The 24,363-nt window shown below is 43.8% G+C and overlaps 1 protein-coding gene across 2 annotated transcripts in view; it reads right to left on the bottom strand.

Annotated features, from left to right (window-relative positions):
* LOC128298853 (MOXD1 homolog 2-like) overlaps window positions 1-24,363 on the bottom strand; it is a 154,643-nt gene that overhangs the window by 42,505 nt on the left and 87,775 nt on the right. For both annotated transcript variants that reach the window (XM_053034650.1, XM_053034651.1), the window contains exon 2: window positions 16,791-17,284. In XM_053034650.1, the coding sequence (XP_052890610.1) occupies window positions 16,791-17,090 (300 nt within the window). In that variant the 5' untranslated portion in view covers window positions 17,091-17,284. The remainder of the gene's footprint in view (window positions 1-16,790; window positions 17,285-24,363) is intronic.

Raw genomic sequence — 24,363 nt, forward strand, 5'->3', positions numbered from 1 at the left:
AGGTAGGTGGTGTTCTGTTTTCTCCACATGAAAATGTCGCTACCGGAAGGAACTGTGCGCCATCTTGGTCCGTTGACAGGACTGACTTAGCGGCATAATACAAAAAGGTCGACCACCCCTGCTGACAGCACCTACTCCTTCGCGGATTTTTTTTCTAAACCTTCATGAAAGCTCGTCCCTCCGCACCGTGAGTTCGCCGCCGAAAGGGAGCTATTATGTAACAATTAATTTTAATGAAATTAAACCTAATTATAGATGGGCTCTCGTGTGCGCGTATGGTACGCGCGTTTCGCGACAGATGGCGCTTGTTTACGTCAGACACAGGCAGGCTGCAGCAAAACCTCGTAAGGAAGTGCCACAGTAAAGTTTCTTGGGTGGCAGTTTCGTCCCCATCAGAAGGAACTTTCACACACACACGCATGTTCACGCGCTATTACAACACAAAGGTTAGCCCATTTTGCCCACACCGCTCCAAGTTAATGATGACATATGGGTGAAGGTGGCAGTGAGGTGAGATTAGAGAGTAAAAGTGCGGGGTGTGAGTCCGGGTGTGAGTAATAGAATTTTTAATAACTCACTCTTCCCGGTGTCCTTCCGGTTCGTTCCCTTTTGCTCTCATATGCGCGGGGACTGCTGGGTCCTTTTATGCTCCGGCTCGGCTCGGTCGTACACATCCGCGAGTTGTTTGCTTACATTTACACCATTTACACTACGCGCAGCGTACGCAGCGTGGTGCGTGTGGCAACTTGATACTGAGCCACGTACAAAAAGTTCCATTGTGTACCCATGTGCACACAACACAAATACGGCTTTAAAAACTGGCCGTTTATGAATGTATCGCGTGTACAATGGAAATTATTATGATTATTACGTCACCTCAACGAACAGTCGGTTCCTTGGCAAGGGCGTCCCTGTTTCCTGCCACTTACATTTGACCTACTATTTTCCAGACTTCCAAAATCGATTTAAGGGTTGAAATTACAATCGAATGTTGTTGTTGTGGTTGCGAGAATTTCCCGTCCAATCCTTTACATTAGGTGCTTTTGTAAGTTTTGAGGCTTCGATTTTATTGTTGACAGAAGTACAGGCAGTCCCCGAGATACGCTATTATATCGGGCCGCTACAATCCGGGAAAAATCCGCGTAAGTCGAATCCTGGTGCAATTTCGTTTATACTTCAAAGTCACAGAGTCGACTTCTCTGGACTTAATGTTTTTACCGAACCAGGCGATTTTAAGAAAGAATACATTAAAATAAGTTAGAAAGTAATATTTTATGTGACAAAAAAAGGTATTTTCGACCATTTGTCATGTTTTTGCTTAGATTTTGTGCTATAAACTAGCTCAGCTGTCAAATTTCCGAAAACCGCGTATCTCCGGACCGCGTATCTCGGGGACTGCCTGTACTTAGTTCATAAATTTGCCAATATTTGATGGATATAATTAGTTAGGCTAAGGATATTGAGCAGTGCAAGGAAAAACCTACAAATATACTAAATTTTCATGTCATAAATTAAAGGTATGCTGATTTATTCATGAGGAATCTAATAATTTTTATATTGATGTTCTAATAATATATTGTTATATTAACTATTGATCTTCTGGAGCAACTGATCTAAAAAGCTTTCAAACTTTCCGTGTCAGGACAAAGAATTATTTCTGTTTCGACTTCGGAACTAAAAACTAAAATTAAAAAAAAAACAGAATTCCAACTCTGCTGGTTTATTTATTTTGTTTAACAATGATATTTCATCAAAAAAAAAAATACAGTTTCATGTCATATATGCAATTTCTTTCTGATTCGCATAAAAAACCATAACAAAACTCATCAAACCACCCAACTCTGCTTGCTTCTTTGAATACCAAATTCATCAACGTTACATCATTAAAGGACAGACCACAACCATTGACTCAATCGAAAGGGCCCATCCCAATCACGTCACGCGTCGTATATAGTGTACCGTCGTAATGTAAAAACAACATGCCAGCATAATTACACCTGCAAACGTGAACCGCTAATATCTTCCACCAACCGATGGAATCGGTGAGCAGAAGTACTACACATCCGTTCTAATTACGCCAGATAAACAAAACTGTGTGCACGGTGGTGTGCAAATACAACGTCCGCCGTGATGCTGATGAAATGATAAACACAGCACCGTACACTTTTTATTGATATTTTCCCATCATTATTGCGTGTTTTTGCAATATACACGTTACACTAACCCTCCCGCCAAAACGTAAAGTCTACTCCTCTAATGAGCGCCGCCATGGGTTTGTGTGGATTTTAATCCACTCATAGCAAACACTGCAGGTCTCAGTGTATGTTTATTTTAGTTTAGTGGTTCCATTATATATCGCTTCGCAGTTTGAAAGTGAAAAAAAAGATAATAAATTCATCAAAAACAGTTTTTTCAACGACCCTTTTTTAAATGAGAATTGCGCTCAATCAACACATCCTTTCGATGGAAGTTATCTAATTCTACCGAGCAATCTTCTTTGAATTTTGCGCTTAAATTTGAACCAAATTAAAAAACATTATTTTATCTGCCACGTTATGACTTAAATGAACGGGGGCGAAAACAAACTATAAGCGCGTGAAGCCGTCCCATTAGAATTATCAACCAACGATGAAAGATAGCACCGTGCGAGTAGCCCAACATTGATGCACTCAAATATTTGAGCACTGCCTGCGCCGAACGCGCCTTTATCATCGTCCATTATCGGAGGCCTTCTGACAGGTGTATCGGAACGGCCCCCAGTATGCACGAGTGCCCGCTGATTATCCACTTCCTTAGAATGATGTACCCATGCATTTTAGCTGCGATGCACTTGCAATTACCGACCAGTAATGAATTTTTGCGCTTCCACTTTGCCAACTCTCCAGGCCAACCAACAGTAGGAGCAGCTCTCGTCTTACAAATTGCACCGTAATTGTGCGTTGCGCTTCCAGAAGCAATCCCCCAATCCCCGATTCTGACTCGATATGATGGCGTAATAATAAAATATCCTCCGTTTTTTCCCCGCTCCACGAAAGCGACGTCTCGAAAAAAATGAAGGAGTCCGATCGCTCTAATTATGCGCAACCACCGGTACTGACCCCTTCCACGGGGTTGATCTTCGAAGCGCACCCGGGAGCGTATTGTTGCGATGCAAACAATGGGGAGATTGGGATGGTTTACCTTGTAACGAGACCGTACCCATTCGTTGACCATAAACGGCAGCACCAACGGCAGCAGCAGCAGCAGCTTCAGAAGCCAATTATCGACTACGGTGCACAAACATTTACCTCCCTCCTGTTGGATGCTTTTTCTCTTCTTTTCTCTTGCCAAAACAATCCCATGTAGGTACGAGGGACCTTCATTGACCCCCAACGAAAGCCTGCCACAAAAGTGTATGCACCTGATGCGCGATCGGTTACAGGTTGAAGCGAGCGTTTTTGACAGTTTACATAAGATGGCTTAAGCTTCGAACAGCCGGGCCCGGCCCCGGTCGGTCGGCTGCAGCTGGGTATAATTAATGCACGGCTGCATCTCTGTATCATCCCCCCCTATTTCCAATCCCATCGGTGAGCAAAACGTAACCAGACAAGCTGCTAATTAAGCTACTGCCGGCTTCCTACAGCGTGACCTACATTCTACCCAACATCATCCCAAGGGATGACCGACTAAAGGTCCTGACAAGGGTCAAGAAATCTCTCCCGCATTTTTCTTCGCAAAACCCCATGCTCCAGGTTTTGGGATGGCTTTGCTATCATTCCCCTCAACCGAAGGGTGTGGGTTGAAACTTTACAACCCAACTTTTAATATTTATAATGTAAAATCATTCTCCGTTGATTGCGCCGTATCACGCCGAGCGGGGGGACAGTGTATACAGGGTTAGTTGCTTTAGTAGCTTTCATATCTCGTTAGTCCGGATTGTCACGTAGCCGACCGTATCCCTTCCGGTGTGGACGCCGAGGATATCGTATCAGTGTCTTTTTTTCTCCAGGAAACTGTTGAATGTAACTTTAAGGACTTTTGCGAGTAAAGTAAAGAAAATGGGGAGAGTTTCCCCTTGCATAGAGCATTGGTGATTTTTGTAAAAGGTTTACGATGGTTGAATTGTTGCATTTCTGTCTTTTTAAAACCGTTAGCTCAACAGGAATTTATGTGAAACGTTTATTACGTCATGTTGAAGAGTTATTCTCTTCAAGCCATTAAGTAAATTATTGTAACAAGTTTAGAGATCAGTACTACCTCCTTGCATAGCTCACAATTATCAATAGTCGACTGAATCGACTTAGTCAGCAAGTGTACCATATCTGATCACCCAAAATCAAGATCAATCAAAACCGAAATAACCGAAACACGAATGGGAAGCCGTACACAGGAATTAATTCCTTTGAACTTTCCCATTACTAATACAACGGCTGCGGGAACACAGCGGGATTTCCGTAAATAGAAAACAGTTACTATCAAATATTCAATTAAAAAAAAGTGAACTTCAAAAGAAGAAATATATTCGAAAATTAAACAAAAAAACATCGACACTCTCTTCACAAAAACCCTATTTGTAGAAGTTGTAGTTAGCGATCCAAAATTCGTAGGCACATACTTTAGACTTTACACAGCACCGAGTTGGAAACACAGCTTTTCACAACCCCCACTAGTAGGCTGTGAAAAGGCGAAAACGGGCGGGTTTTCACGTAGAGATTCGGCCAGCACCTTCTGCACCGTTTCTTAGATTGATAACATTTTCGGAAGCAATTCGTTAAATTGCCTCTGCCCACGTGGTCCCGCGTGGAGGGAACCTGCACCAACCATTTTATAATTCACTTCGCATTCACTTTCTACACACTTCCCATTTGGCCATTCCTTTGGCATGATGGGGAATGGAGAAAAATAATTTTAATAATTTAAAGCAAGCATTTGCGGAGTTTTCCTGTCAGGATTTTCTTTTACGATAAGTTTTCGCTTCTATCACGCTGTGGTATCGTATTTGCACAAAAGATGAGATATTCACCTTTACCGAGCTTTCGGTGAGCTTTTCATGCTTTTTCTCTCCTTTTTTGTACTACGCTGGCATGTTTGGCTAGTTTATTCGCTGCGCTTGTTTAGTATTCATATAGGTGTTACCCTACGGAAACTCCGTACATCGTACCTATTCAACAAGCGTCCGTTACCGGTACGATGTCCGGATGGAAATCGCAGGTATTTCCGACCCCCCGGCAACCAACTCTCGGGGCCCCGTACCAATGGATGACTTCTTGCACCGTCACCGGTTCACCGGGGATCCGTGTGGGGGGGGGAAAAGGTTATATGACCTACTAATTTATCATTCAAAGGCGGCAACTCCAGCCTCCCGATGACCTGGGCGCAAGCATTTGGAACACCCTCCCGGGCCACCTTTCTTCGTATTCCTTTTCTATTTGTATGGGCTCCCCAAAAAAAAAAAAAAAAAGGTTCCAGATTATTGGCCATGACTCAGCCTTTGATGCTCCTGACATCGATGGGAAAACATCGTTTGCTTTATTCTATATTCCAATACCGTGCGCTGCTTCGTGTTGATGATGATGATGATGATGATGTAGATCGATTTGTTGAAAAGTTTTCCAATTCCGGGTGCACCTTCTCGTGCGACCGGCCCAAACAAACACTGGAGGACCTCCAACGGGGGGAGGAAGCTTTCTTTAACAAATCCTGCCTAACAACGAAGGCGAAGTGGCGAAATTCTCACTCTACTCACTGGGCCCCCGCGTGACATCATGCTTCGGTTGGATACGTGTTACAATAAAAGCTTTTGCAGCATAATGTAAAGCCCTCTGCGAGAATGCTGCTATTTCGTCAATAAATCTTCGACAAATCAACCCCTCCAACGGGGGCCTGAAACGCACACATGAATCAATCGATCGATCGGGCCGCGTTCGAGACACGCCAACGATTTCCTGTGTTCGCGATTGATTCATTTGGTGGCCGTGGTGGGGTGGGGGGGGGGGGGGGGGATGCCCAATTCCGCGAGGAAGATTTATTTCGATCCGTCGTTTCGCATTTGATTGTTCTGATGCTGAGAACTGGTTTCCATTTCGGAGTGATTAATCCACCCGGGCCCCGGTGATGAATGATGACGAATTTAACCTTCAAAGATGCGACCACCACCACCGCCCGTGTTTATTATGTGTTTATGTAGTCGATGTTGCTCTTGCCCACGTGCAAATGAGCCGTTCTGTGGCCCACTCCATTACGCCCCACTTGTTTGGGGCTTGTATGTATGCTAAGGACCGGAAACGGGTACGTTTGACTGAAAATGGACATCCGGTTTTTTTACGCCGATTTCTGTTCCGGTGGCGGTTACTTTTATGCTAATGGAAATATGTTTCCTCGTGGAAGCAGGAGCAGGGTAATTAATTTAACTCAACAAACATTTCACCTCAATGAGCAGTGTGTGTGTGGGGAGTGAACAATGTTTCTAGTAAGGATATGTTTGCTCTACTGCAAAAACTTTCCATTTGGTGAAGGTGGTTCATTAATTCCGCTCCAATTTATTGCTCGAATGAAAGCTTATTTAAAGCTAATATAAACAAGGAAGGAATAATATTACTTTGCCCGGAATCGTACAAGCTTTTTTAACATCATTCTAAGAACCCAGAGATTTATATTCATCACTACTAACGACGACACTTCCAAACGAAACACCCGTGACGCCCGATAGTAATGAAGATTTATGCGATCACATGCAGCGACCTTTTTCGCTATCGAAATTGCAATTCAAAATGGACAATTTTGGGCGCTGCATAATAAAAATTTACCGTCCTCGTGTTGTGCTATCGGAAATAATAGAGCAGCAGCAACAATCAGATAAAGGGTTTAAAGCTTCATCGGGAAACAACCATTTTCGCCCTTTTATCGACGGCAGCGAATATGTAACGCATTTGGGCATTATGTTCCGGTAGTCCCAAATGACCGTTGCGGATATATCTGATGCTAGATAACCCAGCGAGAAGTAAGAGAATGGGATGAGGATTTTTTTTTAAATGGTGGACCACAAAATCGAGCTTCCGGAACCGAGAACCTTTCCCGTTTTGTGGCATTGTACAGCCACGAGAGTGAGCTTTTAGTCCGACAAGTTTACAGCGAAAACCCTGCATACGGTAACCCTGTGGTGGAAACAAAAAAAACCCCTTTTTCTCCACTATGCAGAAGTGAATTTAATAATTTCCAATGATAAATATGTCACTCGGGAACTTAACTCCTACCGCACGATACCGTTGTGGAAATGGCACTATCGGGAAAAACGGGACTTAAGCTTTTTGTTCGCTCTTGCATCCAGAGGAAAAAGCAGCCATAAGGGCAATGTTGTAATTAATTTATTGCTAGTGGCGTAATCCGCTATTGGGAATCGGTTAGCGTGTGAAAAAGGATTGGGCGAGGAAAATGGAAAACATCGAGATAAAAGTCAATAGAGGACGGTGGCGCATCAATGATACGGGCAATTGTTTTCCACCATATTGTTTGCTTAAATATTGAATATTGCAATGGAAAACCGAATATCGAAAGAATGACACCAAACTGTATTTAAACATCACTCGCACCAAAACGAACGTGAAAATGGAGATCAAGTTGTTTTCCATTAACTGTTTCGTAAGCTTTCTCAACGACAACGACAATTTTCCCATTAAAGTTGGGAGAAAAATCATCCAACAGAAGAAAAGCTTATGAACACACCTCCCCCCCCCCCCCCCCACCATCCGCGTGGAAAATGTGTGGGAAATTATGTTCATGGTACATAATATAAAATCAATAAACAGCACATTATTTGTATGAATGTATGTGTGCTTTTTTAAAAGGACCTTGAAAAGATAGGGACACCAGAGCCACACGCTACATCGAACATACGTTGTCACCATCAGGAGGTTGAGCTATTTTTGTGTGTAGAAAGATCGAACCCTCAAACAGAAGACACGCATCATTGGATGTATCGTTTTCCCTTGAATAGCTTTTTCCGTGTTCCGTGCCTTACACCGCTCGAACCACACCGCTTTACGACGGGGCGATGTGTTAGCAGCAACATATAGCAAACACGACGCTGTAGAGAAGGAGGTTTTTCTTTATGTTAGCTTTCTTCCACTCGAAAAAGCACCTGTCCTGCGCACCCAGTTCCCAGTGTCCCCTAACAAAAAAAAAAAGCATAACAGGCTAACGAGTTTTCTCACTTCCTGATGTCGCCGAATCTGGTTTCTATCCTTTGCCTGGGTGCGCCGGAAAAAAATCCCCACCCCCACGCTAGGCACTTCAAATCCAAACTCACCTGGAAACGGGAGAACTCATTTCCTAGCACGCGCTTTTCCACCGCCCCTTCGTCTCTGCGGGAAAATTCAAGGATGAGCCATTTTGCTAGCCTAACCCGTGAGCAATTCAAGAATGGGTTTCCCTTTTTTCCTTTCTTTGGCAGGTGGAATGTAATAAAACTAACGTGGAAATTTATGTTTTGCTTTGTTTTCGTATGCTTTCGCCGGCAGAAGTTTCGGGGCCACGAAAGCATGGGGGAACGGGTGTCGCTTTTGTAGCAAACGATCTTATTTTGGTGTGTGTGTTTTTTTTTTCTGTCGCCGTCACACGATTACTTTATGTTTGGAAGTGTGCCATTTGTTGCAGGTGGGACAGAATCCGGCCCACTGTAAATCATTAGTGGAGATGTAGAACACAATGTTTCTTTTTGCTGGGGGTTTTTTTATGCAAGCAATTTGAGGAAAAATCGATCCATTTCGTAAGAAATTCGAACAAAATATATTTTTTAGTTAAAAAAACATAATAACTTGTATAACTTGAGTAACACTTTAGCTTCAACACAGCAGTTCTAGTAAATTACTCGAGAAGCGAATCTTTTCAAGCGTCGAGAATGTCGTTGTCTGGCATTCTCTGAATGGATCGTTCATGCTTATCTCCATTGCCGTCACCATGGTTACGCAACAAAGCAACACATGAGCATGTGCTCTTGTTTTATTTCTCCTATTTTTCCAACAACACTGAACATCGCATCGTTCTCCACACATCCTTGTCGGTGCTGGTGGCATTTCCACTCCACTGTCGAGCGAAAAAGTATCTTAATCAAAAGCACATTCATCCATCATTTTGAAGACAACCCATGCGTGTGTGTGTGAGCGCAAGATGGGATTGAGATGAAGAAAACATCTTCCGGGGATGCGTCCCATCGATTGAGCCATTTTCCCCGCCAGAAGTACCACTCAATTAATAAAGCCAAAAGCAACCGAAAGTCTCCCCAGCTACCTGTAATCACACAACGCACCTATTCTTGGGACTAACTCCCACTTCAGTACGCAATGTTCCTGTTTTGCTCGCCCCGAGTAACTCAGCTTAAAGCGTTTCAGTTCAATTGTAATGGTGCTTTCCATGGAAAATGCTTTCCCCGACCCCGCGGGATGCGTAGATTCCGGAAGGCAACGAAATGAAAACAACATCACCATCTTCCACACCGTAAAATGAACGATGCTCAAAAATCGCTATCGCTACGCCAAACGCAAACGATCCATGAAATGGAAAATCTTTTCTCACTCCTTCAAGGGAAAGCGACATTTCACGCAAAAAAAAAAACACACGGAACGGCTGCTGTCCACAGTGTCAGCAGTCCCGGTTTGCCGCTAAGCCGAGGCTACCACCTCCAGACAGGCCTGGGGACCGGGTCATTTGATTGATGGGGTTCGTTACAATTTATAAGACAATTCTGTAGCAAAGTAAGGAAGCTGCTTGTGCCTTGTTGTGTGCTTTTTTTTTGCACTCTTGCAACCATCCTCCGATCTGATTACTGTTGGGTATTGGATTTGTTAGAATTTTCCTTTCCCTTTTCCGGTGCAATTGGTAGAACCTCCTCGAATCAAACGGTTTGCAACGAAAGGTTTCGAAGAAGGTGTTTCCATTCACCCGCAACTGAAGCAAAATGGTTTCGCTGTGGAATGGTTAAGATGTAAGTGTACTCAAAGTTTTCTTGCTTTTCTACATTTTACTGTACGTTTTTCCTTAGAAACAAACTTCGAAACCTGTGAAATTTTACGAAAAAATGTTTCAAAGGAAGATTTTTATTTGGGAAATATAAATAATTTCTAATAATTATTAACATATCGTTCGGGGCAGATTGTTTGGAATATGATACGCGAAAGTGATATAAAAAACATCAAATATGTCAATAAGAAAATCGTTTTAAAAAAAGGAAATGAAGTAATAAAAATTAAACAAAATCAATATAAAGTTAAGAAAGCCAAATATTATACGATTAGAAACGAATCCACCATAATATTCGAACTGTATAGCTTTACAATAGCTTTCAAATGCACTGACATTAAAATAATTTTTCAAAACCTTCAACCTTCACTTCCAACTTCCACTTCAAAATCTCCGTAAGCCGTGAGCGACTTTTCTTTCGCAAGTTGTTTGCCCTTCCCTCCCGTTCCCAGCAGCAGAATGGGCACGCAACAGCTTATCGGATTTATCGGACGCTGATTCGGTTCTGAAATTGTTTATGTAAATGACTTTCGACGTGGCAAGATTGCGAGTGTATTTCTTTTTTTTTCCATCGTACAGAGTGACAAAACTAAGACGAAATTGTTCCCCGTTCCCCGTTCAGCGGTGCAAAGTTTTCGCCGACTTTCGCCGACGCGCACGCACCACCGTTTGATCCCTCTCCCGCATCGAATGCCGAATTATGGCGTGAAAATTGAAAATATTTATGTTTTCGCTCGTGAACCACGGAGGGTGATTCGAACACGGTTTTCGTTCTTTTAGCCCCTTTGCTGCTGTCATGTGCCGATCATAAATTAGACAAATGGCAAAGGCAGGATAATGTTGTTGTGTGTGTTTTTTTTTTTCTGCACAGATCAACAAAAAAGATATCAGTAAGCAGTTTGGAAATGAAAACCGGAAAATCTACTTGCTATTATTTTTTTTTTTTTGCAGCGAAGGTTTGCGCAGCATTTTTCCCCTTTTTGAGTGAAATAGGGATGCAATGGAAATCAACTTCTACTCTTCCGCGTCTAAACAACTCAGAATTACGAGTTCCTTTAACGATACGTCTTACTTTCCCCGTGTATGTTATTACCAACTTCATATTGCTTCTGACACTTGGCACATTAGAAAAGGAAAAAATAAAGTAACGTGATAGATTGGAAAACCCAACACGTGCCAACGATGGAAATGGGCAAAATAATGGGCGCTCCAAAAAGGTAAAATCTAGTGTGAAATGATAATCCTCTGTCGGCTATTTCATGGTTCCTTCTTTTTTTCGTTCAATTATTTTCCCATCAGATATCAGCCCAACAAAGGCGACAACGAGTGAATCCTTTTATTTTATTTTTTGTTGTAAGTTTCATCGGTATAATTTTAGCTCACTTTATATGTCCCACACAAACACACACCTTGGTGCCTATTTAATTTATACGCCATTTAGATCCAATCAAACTAAGAGATCATCCAAATGGATAAATGGATAAAATGAAGAGAGAAAGAGCGAAAAAAAACATACATCCACCATTCACGGTTTACGGTTGTTTTTAATCTACTGCGAACCGATTTTCCCGAACACGGGGGTACGCTCTAGTAAGGGTAGTTATCGCCACCATCAATAAATAACCCCCCGTTCCGAGCGGCGAAATAAAACAGCTTAATTTCCGAAAACGAATATCCTGTCCGAGTGGTGCAGGAAGAGCACCAAAAACAAAAAAGAAAGGCTAACGCTTCTCGCTTTTCTTCCATATTCATTCGTCCAGTTCTCCAGTTTCACGTCGTCCAGGTGTTGTACAATAATCGAATTCGAAATCGTAAAAAAAGGTATACCTCGAAATCAGTTGTAACAGTCGTGTTATTTTTCCCGGATAGTATTATGCTCAATGGTTGTGTTACTACATACGACCGCTTACTAACACGTGATAGCAATAAATCTCAACCTCCATAAGTAAAACCTCATTAATTTCGATTCACCCGACCAAACCCGGGGGGCGCGGTGTGGTGTGGTGGTGTGGGGCTACTCAAAGACCAAGGTGGTGGTAAAGGTGATTTTGGGTTTTCCGGATGTGGAAACACCTTCGGAATCTGGCAAAATACGTCGATCGATATCTGTAAGCACCACCGCAGCCAGCAAAGAAGAGGAAACGATCTAAACAACAGAAAAAAGCAAAGGAAATTCCCTGTTCGGGACAGCTAAGAACTCATTTCCAGCGCATTAAACCAGAAATTCGCCCGTGATAATACTGCGAATCCTTCCGGAAGGGGAGCCACCCCGTTTCTGCTGGGGTCTTCTTAATTACAGCTCCCCAAGCTCGCACACCGAAGTGAAAGTGCAACTAAAAGCACCAATTTCATGTGCTGCAGGAAATGTGTGTTCTTCCCCACCCCATTCTACCGCCACCAGAGGATCGGACAGCAGGACGACCTTATCGGCCAGAAGTTTGGCTGAATTGGCTGGTGGAATAAATTTAGCGTAAATTAAATTATTTCTAGATCATTAAGAACAGAGTGTTTTTGGGGAAGCGATTCATGTGCGGGCCCCATCGGACGGATGGTATGGCACAGGAAAAAAAAGTAAAAACGGACTCTCGTAGAAGAGTGCAGCAAAAAAAGACGGGAAAAAGAGAGAGAGAGTCCGCAACCCTGAAGGGGTTTTCTTTTTTTTTTTTTGGCAAGAGCAAAGATACCGATAGATTGTTTGCAAGAAAACCAATTCCAGTTTTCCCGGCGCCTTTATCTGATCGGAAGTGATTGAATTCATCAGAAAGATCGGATTGGAAAAATAAAGGATGCTCCCAGAAAGGGGCTTTATCCACGTGTCCAGGCTTAGATTAGATGTTTATTTCTTTTGTGCGTTATTTTACGAGTAGAACATTTTACGTAGCAAACAAACATTTGTTTCATAATGAAAGTGGAAGCGATTTCAAAACATTTGCATCTTGTAGCTATAAGAACAATATTACGGACAGTCCCCGAGATACGCGGTTCCTATATAGCGCGATTATAGCACAAAATGTAAGCAAAAAGATGAAAATTGGTCGAAAATACCTTTTTTTGTCACATAAAACATTTCTTTCTAACTTATTTTAATGTATTCTTTCTTAAAATCGCCTGATTCGGTGAAAAAATTAAATCTAGAGAAGGATTTCGACTCGCTGACTTAGAAGTATAAACGACTGCCTGTATTTTGTTGTTATTTTTTTGTTGGTTGAAGGAGATACAACTGCAAGACGGAAGGTGAAATATAACTTCAATGCAACATAACCACAACCAACAATAAAATTTTAGAAGCACAATTGCAACAGCAAATAACAAATTTAATTTTATCTCAGCAACATTAAGATGGATGCTGAAGATAGGCGAATTCGGCAAGTATTATCGAGCTCAATAGCTCTTTTTTCCCCAAATTATCATTCCCCAACTGCCATCCTTAGTACGAAACATCGAAATACAACGATACTATTCAGCTGGTATCAGCAAAACGAACGAAATTCTTACATGATTGTGGTCCAATTCTTCATTTGCAATTTAATTAATTCTGCCGGGTCAGCAACCGACAGGCGAAACCGGTAGAAACACCTTTGCTTTCGCCTGCATTAATAAGCAATTGGGTTGCTATAAATTTTTATAGCTCACCGCCGGTACGTATTTGCGTTACCGACTCTAATAATCCATTTCTACATCTGATTGTGCGCAAAAACACATAAAAACCAAGGTGTCGAGAGTACTACAACATTCCACGCCTTGTATTCGGTGGTGTTATTGCATCCGATTGATGCCTGTTTTTTTTTTGGTTCGCTCTCCCCCCTGACAAGGTAGTGGCAACTGGAACTCCTTCTTGCCGTGGAGTCGGGCAGACGAGAACAACCCCAAAATTAGATTGTTCCGTTTCGCTTCCCTTTCGGTTGGCCTAATGCGGCGCACCTTGCCTATCGACGTCTACAAACTTTTCTCTGCCACCCCCTCTGGAGTTGGATCGATTCCGAAGTACGAAGGGATGGAGATCGATGAATCAGGCCGGACATTTGCCTGATCCATTTCGGCACCCGGACGGACCGGGCACCCGATAAGAAGCTGATAACTTGGTAACGAGCTTCATCCTACCCATCCGACCAGAAAAACCTCGGCAATCCTCTGGTGGAACTACGGTGCCGGAGGGCGATGATAAAGAGCGAGCATTTAATTTTCCCTCGCTTATTTTCCCGCCAGCGACGGCGAAGCGACGGTGGCCGTACGGACATGGATACGGATTGCCCTGGCAGCAGAAAGGAATTGGAATCCTCGATAAAGCGTTACCGGCGATGCCTTTCACTCAACGCAACGGAGGCAACGGCTGGCTCTCGTTCGTGGGCGATTCGGAGAAGTCTTGCCCTTGTAGTGTGCCATATCCGTTTTCCGTTAGCAATCCACGTGCCATCGAAGGTGGGGCGTTTTATGCGTTCTTTTCCCAACGATTGCGTGGTTTGATTCACACAGTTCCTTTTTCTTCCACCTTCCCTGGCAACGCTTATGCGCCATTTCGTCTGATGATTTTATCTGCCTCTCGGAGTCGAACTACTTCAATCTTCTGTCTCCGGCGTGTTTTTTTTTTTGTTGTTGCGTTTCTTTGTTTTGGAGATCCGGACACGGAAAGGACTCCGTAGGCAAACGCAATTCCATCGCTCCAACATAGCAGGCTGAGCAAAGCTCACCGCTCACCGTTCCACGTGGTGTAGTAGTGAGATCGTAAAAGTAAATTATTAATAGTAAAATCTCATTGGCTCAAACATGCAATGGCGTGACGAGAGATATACGCGGCGGTTCCCCAATCGAAATGGCAGTACAGTACTACGTCGGAATTTTCCGAGCATTGTAGCGCGCACCCCTCTTGCCGACAATTGTACTACAACTTTAGATTAGATAGCACGCGGCACTTGTACCGCCACTGCACGGAGGAACGATAAGGACGATTTGCTTTCACGAAATGAGGTACAAATGTGCGTTTCACTGTGAGAATTTCCCTTCCTTTTCCATGCAGGTTTCCCGACAGGTTTATGACGCTCGGAACGAGCCGGGAGGCAATCACCACCGTCGGACATTTTCAAATTGCAATTTCCCACCCCCCGGAAAATGCGTCACTGGCGGGAGAAGTTTTCGTCCTGAAAATGTGAAAACAGGATCTCAACAAGTCTTGCGCCTTAGTGTCCTTATGCCTTCGATCCCAAGAAGACAACTCTAAGCCTCGGGCTGATAACTCCCGCCAGGGCTTTGTACCTTGAAAATGTGCCTAATTGAAGTGGTCTTTGTTCGCATTCTTTCCTGCAAACATTAAAGCGAACATCTTCTGGAAGCATTCTGCCGACCCAAAAAACAATAAGCAATAAACAATAAATCAACGGTAAAATTAATTTTGTACAACTTCCTTATTGTGGCCAGTGTGGAGACTCTTGGTGCGCCCGTAAATAAAAGACTAACAATTGTTGCAACTTTTCCGAACGTTTCCACTACGCCGGCCGCTGCAGTGTAGTGTGTGCATTGGGGTTCATCGATAAATCACCACTTTCTGCAAAACGCCCCGCGCGCCGATTGATGAGCCGTGGTTCCGTTTCGGCTGTCGGCGAGTGGCGCGATGAAACGATCCGTAAATAATTTATGGTCCCTGGATCCCGACGTTCGGAAACGTTCGGAAGCGCTCGCGTCGTTCGCATCTCAGGTGTTTGGCCAAGGTTTGTACGATGATTTGGAGGTTCTTGTAAGCTTTGTTTCAAACCACTTTAGGTCATATTATGGGAGTATTTATGAACATAAAACTGAGGCCATTTGGATGTGGTCAGTTAACTTATTGTTTATGTACCTCAATTTTGGGTTGAACGAGTATATAAATTATGTACTTAATTTGTTAATTATAAGTTAATTTACAAAATAAAAATATAAATAAAATTGTTCATACTAGCATAAAGCACATTTAAATTTACTTAAATATCCTCGTGCGCTATTTATACGTTTTTATAAGGCAAACCTCTCTCCTCACCCGCATGATAGTGACAGCCCTTGTCCTTGAACGACTAAGATACAGCATGGCATGCTTGTTTCATTGTGAATTGTTTCGCTTTTTTTCTCCCTGCAAGCAATAATACAGACAACCCAAATGTCCCAAAACTAAAACCTACCTTAGAACACAAGAACTACACAAAGAGAACACAAACGGCACACATAAAATATTGCGAAAGGCAATCAAAGCTTCACAGGAGGAATAATATAGGAGTTGGAGAAAAAACCCGATTCAGGGGTGTCCCTTTGTCGTCACAGAACCGCCCACGACTTGTGTTTTTGTTTCGTTTCGTTGCCGAATTGAATTGGGTGAAAACACAACGAAATACAACGGCTCGGTTTTGTCGCGCATTTTCCGGAAAATGTGTTTTTTGTTTTTCGTTTTTCTTTGCTCATTTTTTTTGTTGGTGTGCCGATGGTATGTGTGTGCAGCAGCAGTTATGTTTTTGTTTGTGAGTCTAATTTTGCAAGCACCAAAACAAAAAAAACCCAAACCGAATGCTGCCTGCAAATGGGAAAATTATACGACTTTTCCCTTACACACAAAAAGGTATTGGCGCTGTTTTTTCGGCGCACTGAAATGACCTGAAAATGGGGGCGGGCCGTTTGTTTAGTTTCAATAAATTTCTGCCATTCCAACTGGGTGCCGGGGAGGGTAGGATCCTCCAGCTCCATATTTAGCTAATCACGTAACATAACTCCCGTGATACGAAGCTCCACAGTGTCCAATTATGCCTAGCACGGCAGTCGATTTATTGATTGGTACTCACCTGAAAGTGTACCTGGCCCTGGTCGACCCAGCCGATGACCATGTCCGCACCGTAGATGGTACCGTCCTTTGAAAACCCCAAACCGACGTAACCGTGGGTACGGACCTGCACCTCGAACGTGATGTCCTGGCCGGTGATGCTCCACAGCAGCCGATAGTCGTCGTCCAGGAAAATTGCATGGTCCCAGTGGGCACCCGCCACGAGCGACAGAACGCTCACCAGCATCACCACCGCCGCACATGCAACCGTCGAGCAGGACGGCATCCCTCTCCGTGCGACGACACACATTATCGGTAACATATTTAACTCTCAAAACAAGGCTTGAATTTATGCGCCTCTAGGCAAGGATTACACCGATCACTTTATGCGCCACTTTTAGCCACTCGCTTTTCTCGCATCGCGCATCTTTCACTGCCCTGAGGACGAACCTCTCGCACTGCTCCTGCTCATCGATCAACACGCATACACTCAACACACATCCGGACACAAAGCACCTGTGGAAAAGGCGGAGAAAATAGAGAGAAGAAAAACACAATTCGTATTAGTACATAACTCACTCCCTAGATTTGCATTTCCCGCCGGCAAGAGAATCCACTTACAGCAAAATTCGAACAAAAAAAGGACTTACAGCACACGGCGTTGTCTACAGAGGAGGGAAATGATGATATCATTGTGTCAGCAGGTTCTTCCACGTGACAGGAAATGATACTCCGTTTCCGACCGGCCAATATGGTACAAAAGACCTTGCCGTCCAGCTTTCTTCATCTCGCCCGAGAGCGGATGAAAATTGACTCCGCACCGTAACGACAGTTTTAAATGTCAAAACCCTCCATTGCGTCGGCCACAGACGGCTTCCTTCCATCCCCTTTTGTGCTGTAAATTGATCGATAATTTTAAGCGCCTTTACTCGGAACGATTGTCGTCGTTAGTGTATGGCGGGTTGAAAATCAATACCCACTTGAACCCCCGCCGGTGCCTGCCTGGTGGTATCGATTCCATTACGATGTACCATGACCATGTAGAAAAACACGGAACTAAGTTATTGCCGCATTGTCGGGGGCTACAAAACCATCGTCTCACGATGGTGATGATGATAAATCGGAACATCCAATCGGAGCCGCCTCCACAGCGCCCAACAATGACTAAACATTGCGGCCAGATTATTCGATAAACAGCTTTAGACGTCAAATTTGCCAAAAATCGCAGCTCTACTACGCTCGTACCACACGATTATCATCATTAGAATATCAAATCATAATTATGGTAATGTTGCCTTTTGCTTCAAGAACATCTAGCAGGCCGCTGGATGGAAAAGCGATTTCAACAACTCGATACGCTGCCTTCTCTTGCAAGATGCTCCTTCGTTTGCCGATGGCTCTATTACCGTCAGGCTCGTCTGGCTAATAACCACCCATTTAGTGGGCTCCGTGTTTTTTTTTCTCCACTTTGACAACACGCGGCCGACATCTGAGACGCTGCAGCATGGTAATGTCTTCCCGGGGTGGAGAGAGCGCGCTTAACCTACTGTCGCCGTTATCGCATAGCCCGACTGTCAACGTAAACATATTTACATACAAGAGCGTAATGCTAAAAAACAAAACCGTCAGCAAGGATCCCGTTGCTAAGATCCCGTTGCCCCAATTTCAATCTCACTCGTGTTCTACGTGAAAGTGATTGAAAGCTTCACCATTTTTGTATACTTTGCCCACACTTTTCCGGCTACGGTAAGTGTCATTTTGGCGGTAAGTTACGACGTCGACGAGTCGGGCAGCATATTTGAATTTTTTTTTCAAGGACTTCAAACATATTTGTATGAAAATTGGCCCCACCAACTTGTGCTTTCGTTTTTGCCTTTTTATGAACAGCAAAAACAGCAGGCGTTGAGTCCAATCGATGACACCGGATGTGTATAATGCGTTGGAAGGTACATTTTGTGCATTAATTTAAGAAGGTAAAAGAGGAGAGGGAGAGTTTTTTTTATTGTTTTTGTTTTTTGGTGCCATGACCAGGATATTCCTAGAGCGCCCTGCTTCTTAACTGTGGAATAATGTTTGTTCAGGTAGCTGGCACACTTTTGTGATAGAAATGGTTAAATAAAATGAGAAAATTATTTCAATTACTTAAGATTTCAGCTTTAAATATAATACTACTTTTTTACAAAAGGGATGGAATTTTTGCTCCAAAATTCAAGAAAGAAAGGGAGAGAGTTCAATGACCGAATCCTGCTCTCCTAAAGACGATTGTCGTCATAGAAAAGGCAATCACCCCACAGCGAAAAGAAAACCGTTGCATTACATTCATTATTCCGACCTTAATGCGCATCATAATTGCATTCCAACCCGGGGTCGAGAAGAACCCTACTCACCACCGCTTCCTTGCCACACGTTTTTACGCGAATGAATAACAAATAGCAAGTAGAATATTGAAATTGTGCCCTACCGCCCATTCCAAAAAGAAAAAAGCTTCATTGCGAAAAACAGACCACAAACGGAGAGGTTTTTCCCAGCAAACAGCACGAAACGCGACCGTACTTCGCGCGTTCGGTGACGAATAGTGGATCGATAGTGACCGAAATTGCACTCCTTGCAAGCGACGACATTCTCGAGCCGAATGTCTTTTGATGTGAGCGAAAAGATGTGTAATGGCACTTAGCCCCAAACGAGGCACTATAGCATTTTCGATTAGGCGACCTCTATTTGCTATACAAGCGCCAGCAGCAGCATCACGTACCAACTGCATCTTTCACTACATCGACACAATTTGCAATCAACCCTCCAGGGGGTTCCGCTCGTGCCCTCTCTTTAAAACGGTTTGAATCGAATTTGCAAATCCCCCCCGAAAAGGGAACCGCCCGATGCGAACGAAAGATGCCGGGGTGACAGGGTGACCCGGACATAAACATCGTTATCAGCGCACAGCCCATCAGCAACGGCACACTTCCCCACACCGACCCCATCATCATCATCATCATCATTCAGCGGTCTCACATCATCAAGGAAAAGTGCGACAAAATAGTGCATCCGTTTCGCCACCTTCTCGCTGACAACTGCACATTTTCATTTGTCAAAAGCGAAATTCGTCCACATTCGTCCGCCCGAAACTGGAAATCAGAATCAGGCAGCGCCCCAAAAAACCGCCCTCGAGAAGAGCTATGATTTTCCGGCGTGCCTTCCCTCTTATCTTGCTTTTCTCCCGCTTCCCGCTTAAACAAACCGCATCTCGGGCCAGAAATGTGCTTGGCTCGGCATTCGAACGTGTTCCCGTTTCGCTGTGTGTGTGGGAAAAAGGAAATTTATTACATCATGCAGATTTCCCGCTTCTTTGCTTCACTCCCCGGGCAGACGAGGGTGCGGTGCTAGTCCATCATGTATCGTGAAGTCTGGACGACGGTTTTGGGGGTGGGCGCGCTTGGCATGCAACTACCACCGTGGCGCAAAAAAAAACGGAAAAGAACCCCCAAAAACCCGATCAGATGGAAGATTCGCGAACTGTTTATGTCAGCATTCGTCCGTCTCCGTAGCTCCAACGACGACTGGAGAGGTTCGGTTTTTCCGCCGTTTCTTCTCGGCATTTCCACTGCTCCAAATACTTCCCTAGACACCATTTTACTTTTTTTTTTTGCTCGTCGTTCTTCGTCCTTTTACTACTACTGTCAACAAAAAAGTGCCTTCCGAGTGCCCCGCACACGGGTGCCAGCAGGTCTGTGCACCGACGACGGTGCAAACTGCAAATTCCCGAATTCCGAGAATCGTAATCATGAAATAATTGCATTAAACATCTTTCCGAACAATTACCGTCCCGTTTTGACAATTTTACAGCACTCGTCCGGGTTCGGTGGTGGTTCGTGATGCAATTTTCGGAGTTGTCGATTTTTGTTGCACCCACCATACTTCACTATCTCTCTTCGGTTCCGTGGGTCGTAAAAAGCAGTGGAGCATTTTCTCTCTGCAGCTTTCAACCAAAACCAACACCCACCCAAACAGACAGGCAGACACAGAAAATTGCACCGAAACGATTAGACTTCATTGGAGGGAGAGAAAAAAAAGGAGCACCTCGACGAGCGGGTTGTGGATGTGAAAATCGCAAAGTTGCCTGATGTTTTCAGTCGAGAAAACCCCCGGAAAATCAAGCAAGTGAAGCTCGCGGTAAAAGAAAACTGCAGAAATCGCATTTTAGTGGAACAAAGTACGGAGTTTTCCTGGAGCCCGCCCGTCAGAAGGGAAAGCAGATGTTCTTTTTCGCCACAGCCACAGTACTTCCTCCTCTGGATTCCTTTTTTTTGCTGCTGCTGCTGCTTCTTAGAAAAGCAGGCAGATCCTCTTTAGAAGCACCTCGTATTTCTTTCATCGTGTGCAATGGTTCGGGTTTTTTAAGGTTAGTTATCGGGCAACACGGGTACTTGTTTTCCTCGCCCTAACGAAGAGATTTTGTGCCGCAATTTCGTTCTTTCTTGGGTGTTTCCCCACGAAAAAAAAAAAAACCAAGATAGAAACTAAAAATATGTTCCCAACGTTCTTACATTTCGCCCTCCCGTTCGTTACCTTGCTGGGGGTTGTTGGGTTCGATGAGTTTGAGCAATGGACGGAAAATCAATATCCCTTTTGCCTTTTGCCAACCACCGTAAGATAGAAAAGAAAATCGAAAAACGGACAGCGATGAGCTGGAAGCTTTTTAGTACCGCTCTGCAACACTTCAACCCTCGCTTGTATACGCAAGCGAGCCCGTTCACCATCCGCCCACAGTATCCAGAGTAGCCGGGTAAACTTTCACCGTGCATTTTCGAGTGGCCAGAAAGTTCAAAAGCATACATGTACCAACGAATCCCTTTACACATGAAAGCGCATAACCACGTAAAGCGAAGTTAAGATTTACCCGATGTAAAAGGATTCCTAGACTCTGGTACGGAGAAAAGCGCAGTTTGTAGCAGCCCGCACCGGATAAGATTCACCCACACCGCCAAACGAACCGGAACGGAAGATCCGCGGCCTGACCTCAAAAACCTCACCATCGACAAAGTTTTCCAACTTCCGTATCGACGATCAGATCTATCGGAGTGCTAGCGGGGGGTGGAGAAAAAATCGATCACTTTACCTCGCCACCCGAAAGAACGAACGCGTTTTCTGCGATGAGTTTTCCGATATGTTGATAATAAAGAATAATTTAAACTTTACAGACCACTCGAGATTGCACGATTTGCCAGCCACGGTACCAGCGCAACTTTCCTTACCCAACCATGGACGAACTTTTCGACACTCTCCAAAAAAACACTCCAAAAAAAACGGAGTTGGAAAAGATTTTTACAACTTCTTGCTTCTTCCTGCAAGGGTGTTCTTGTGCGCTTGAGGGCGTGCCCTTTATCGCACAAAGTGTGCAACATATCCCCCGTAGGAGGAACAGAACCACCAGCAAAGGGTAATCGCACAATTGTGTTACGAGATAAGTCATTCCAGTTGTTTTTAATGCTGTTTGCGAATATGCATTGTAATGCGCAACTGTAGCCCCTGTTTAAAGTTATCTCTTTTTGGGGCACAAACGGCAAATGAAGGGTGAAGCGTTATATTATTAATGGATGCGAATGGTGATGATCCAAGTGGTGGTGCATCGTTTTGAAGCCCTCGATGCTAATGTGAGCAAATAAAGTTTTGGTTGACGAAACCAGGAACATCAGAAAGCGAGTAATCTCCGGATAACTTTGTCAGCGTTTTTCGCATTTTATCAAAAAGAGACTCATGAATTTGTTCATTTTTGGTGTTATGGAGATGATGATTAAAAATACCTCTAAAACATTAGTTAAAATTCAATAAAAAATAAAAGGAGATCGTTATTTTAAGACAATACCTCGTAATTAATATATATATATATATAGTTATATTAAATTATTTAGATCTCATTTATTCAACACCGTTATATTAGGGTGTCATTCAAGAAAATAATTTGTTAACTCCACTTTTATGAAAAATTTAATTTTCAGGTTGCTTATTTTTAAGCTACTTTAAACAAAACCTCAAAACCACAGCATAAGCAAATTACAGAAACACTGGTTTTAACACTGGTTTTAACTCATCAAACACAATTTATTCCTTCACTACGAAAGATCGTCCAAAATACCAAGTCAGTTACGGCGCAACCCTAGTCCTTCGTCACCCTATTTTATGCGGCTAGCGAAATCCTTTTGAACTTCGTCCAACTCCTCCACCCATTCGTCCATCTTTTCGCCATGCTTTGCAGAACACGTAACCAAAAACCCCGCCGTCCTTGTGTCCACTTCCGTCTCAAATCGCCCCGGCAGATGAGATCAATTTCATACCAACTCCACCCATCACAACACTCCGGGAGATTATTTTCCATAATGGTCGTAAAATTTCTGACTCCGAGGACGAACTCGACAAGGGGTAAGAAAAGGATGAGTGGAGTGAACTACCAGCAAAGCGAGGGAGTTGAATAGCGATGCGCGCGCGTAACCATTACGAGAGGTAAAATTAAACAACGTTACAATAATCACAATGAAATCAGTGGAAATGTTGTTATCTGAAAAAAAAAACCCTCCTCTGTCCAGACAACTAAAACGGGGATGGATTAATAGACGGGAGACGACTGCGTAAGGATGCTGTCCGGATAGGATTCCCTATTCGCTTGGATGGATGAATGAATTGTCTGACAAATATGGAATATTGTAATCCTCGGCTCGCCTGGTGGCGCGCTCGTTATATAAAGCATGTAATTATGTGAAATCTCACGTTGTGAATAATGGCACCCAAAAAAAAAAAAAACCCCTTTCCCAACTCGAACCCAACCAGCGAAAGGACACACTCGCTCACACGTGCTGAAGCGTTCAGGCGCGTTAGACGCGTAATGCGTACGAAGCGAAGAACGGACCAAAAGGAACAACCCCCCAGCAGCCGTCGTCCTACGGCAGCCAAACAAACGGAATGGAAGGATTGACTACTCGCTCAGATAGAAGATCCTTTCCCATTACCGGTGTCCGTTCTCGTTTTAGAAAATGAATCACATTCGAGGCAGCAAACGAGAGCTGCCCCATAATGATAATGGTGCGCTTTTCATCGTTTTGTCTGAAAATGATATTTACGAGACGAAAGTCTATCCTGGAGGCCCATCACATTGGCATTGCGAAAGGTGCGAAAAAGGATGTCTCGTCGGCTGTGGCTTTATGGTCCCTTTTTTCGTTTTGGTATGTTAGTGTGTATCCTGCGCCCATTATGCCGAACGAACTTCGGTGGCCCCAAAACGCATCCCGGCACCACCATGTTAGGCACCGAAAAAGGGAAAATCACTCCCAACGGGACAATACCACTGCTGATTGGAACTGACAAACGGAACGGCAGTTCTACCCAGTCTAGAGAGCTCGGGGAAATTTCTAGAAGAAATCCACCTACGGCCGCCGGCGAGTGGAGTGGAATGAAATGGTGAGCCAACTCTAGTGTGATCTCATTTAGCTTTAAGACGCACGGCGAGGCAAACTCCCATTCACATTCGACTGATGCGTTGTTGTGGGTTGTAGTTCATTAAAGTAGATAGAATGTTGCGCGCCCCCGGTATTGAAACGACCGGCGAT

The sequence above is a fragment of the Anopheles moucheti genome, chromosome 2, assembly GCF_943734755.1.
Source record: "Anopheles moucheti chromosome 2, idAnoMoucSN_F20_07, whole genome shotgun sequence".
NCBI lineage: Eukaryota > Metazoa > Arthropoda > Insecta > Diptera > Culicidae > Anopheles > Anopheles moucheti.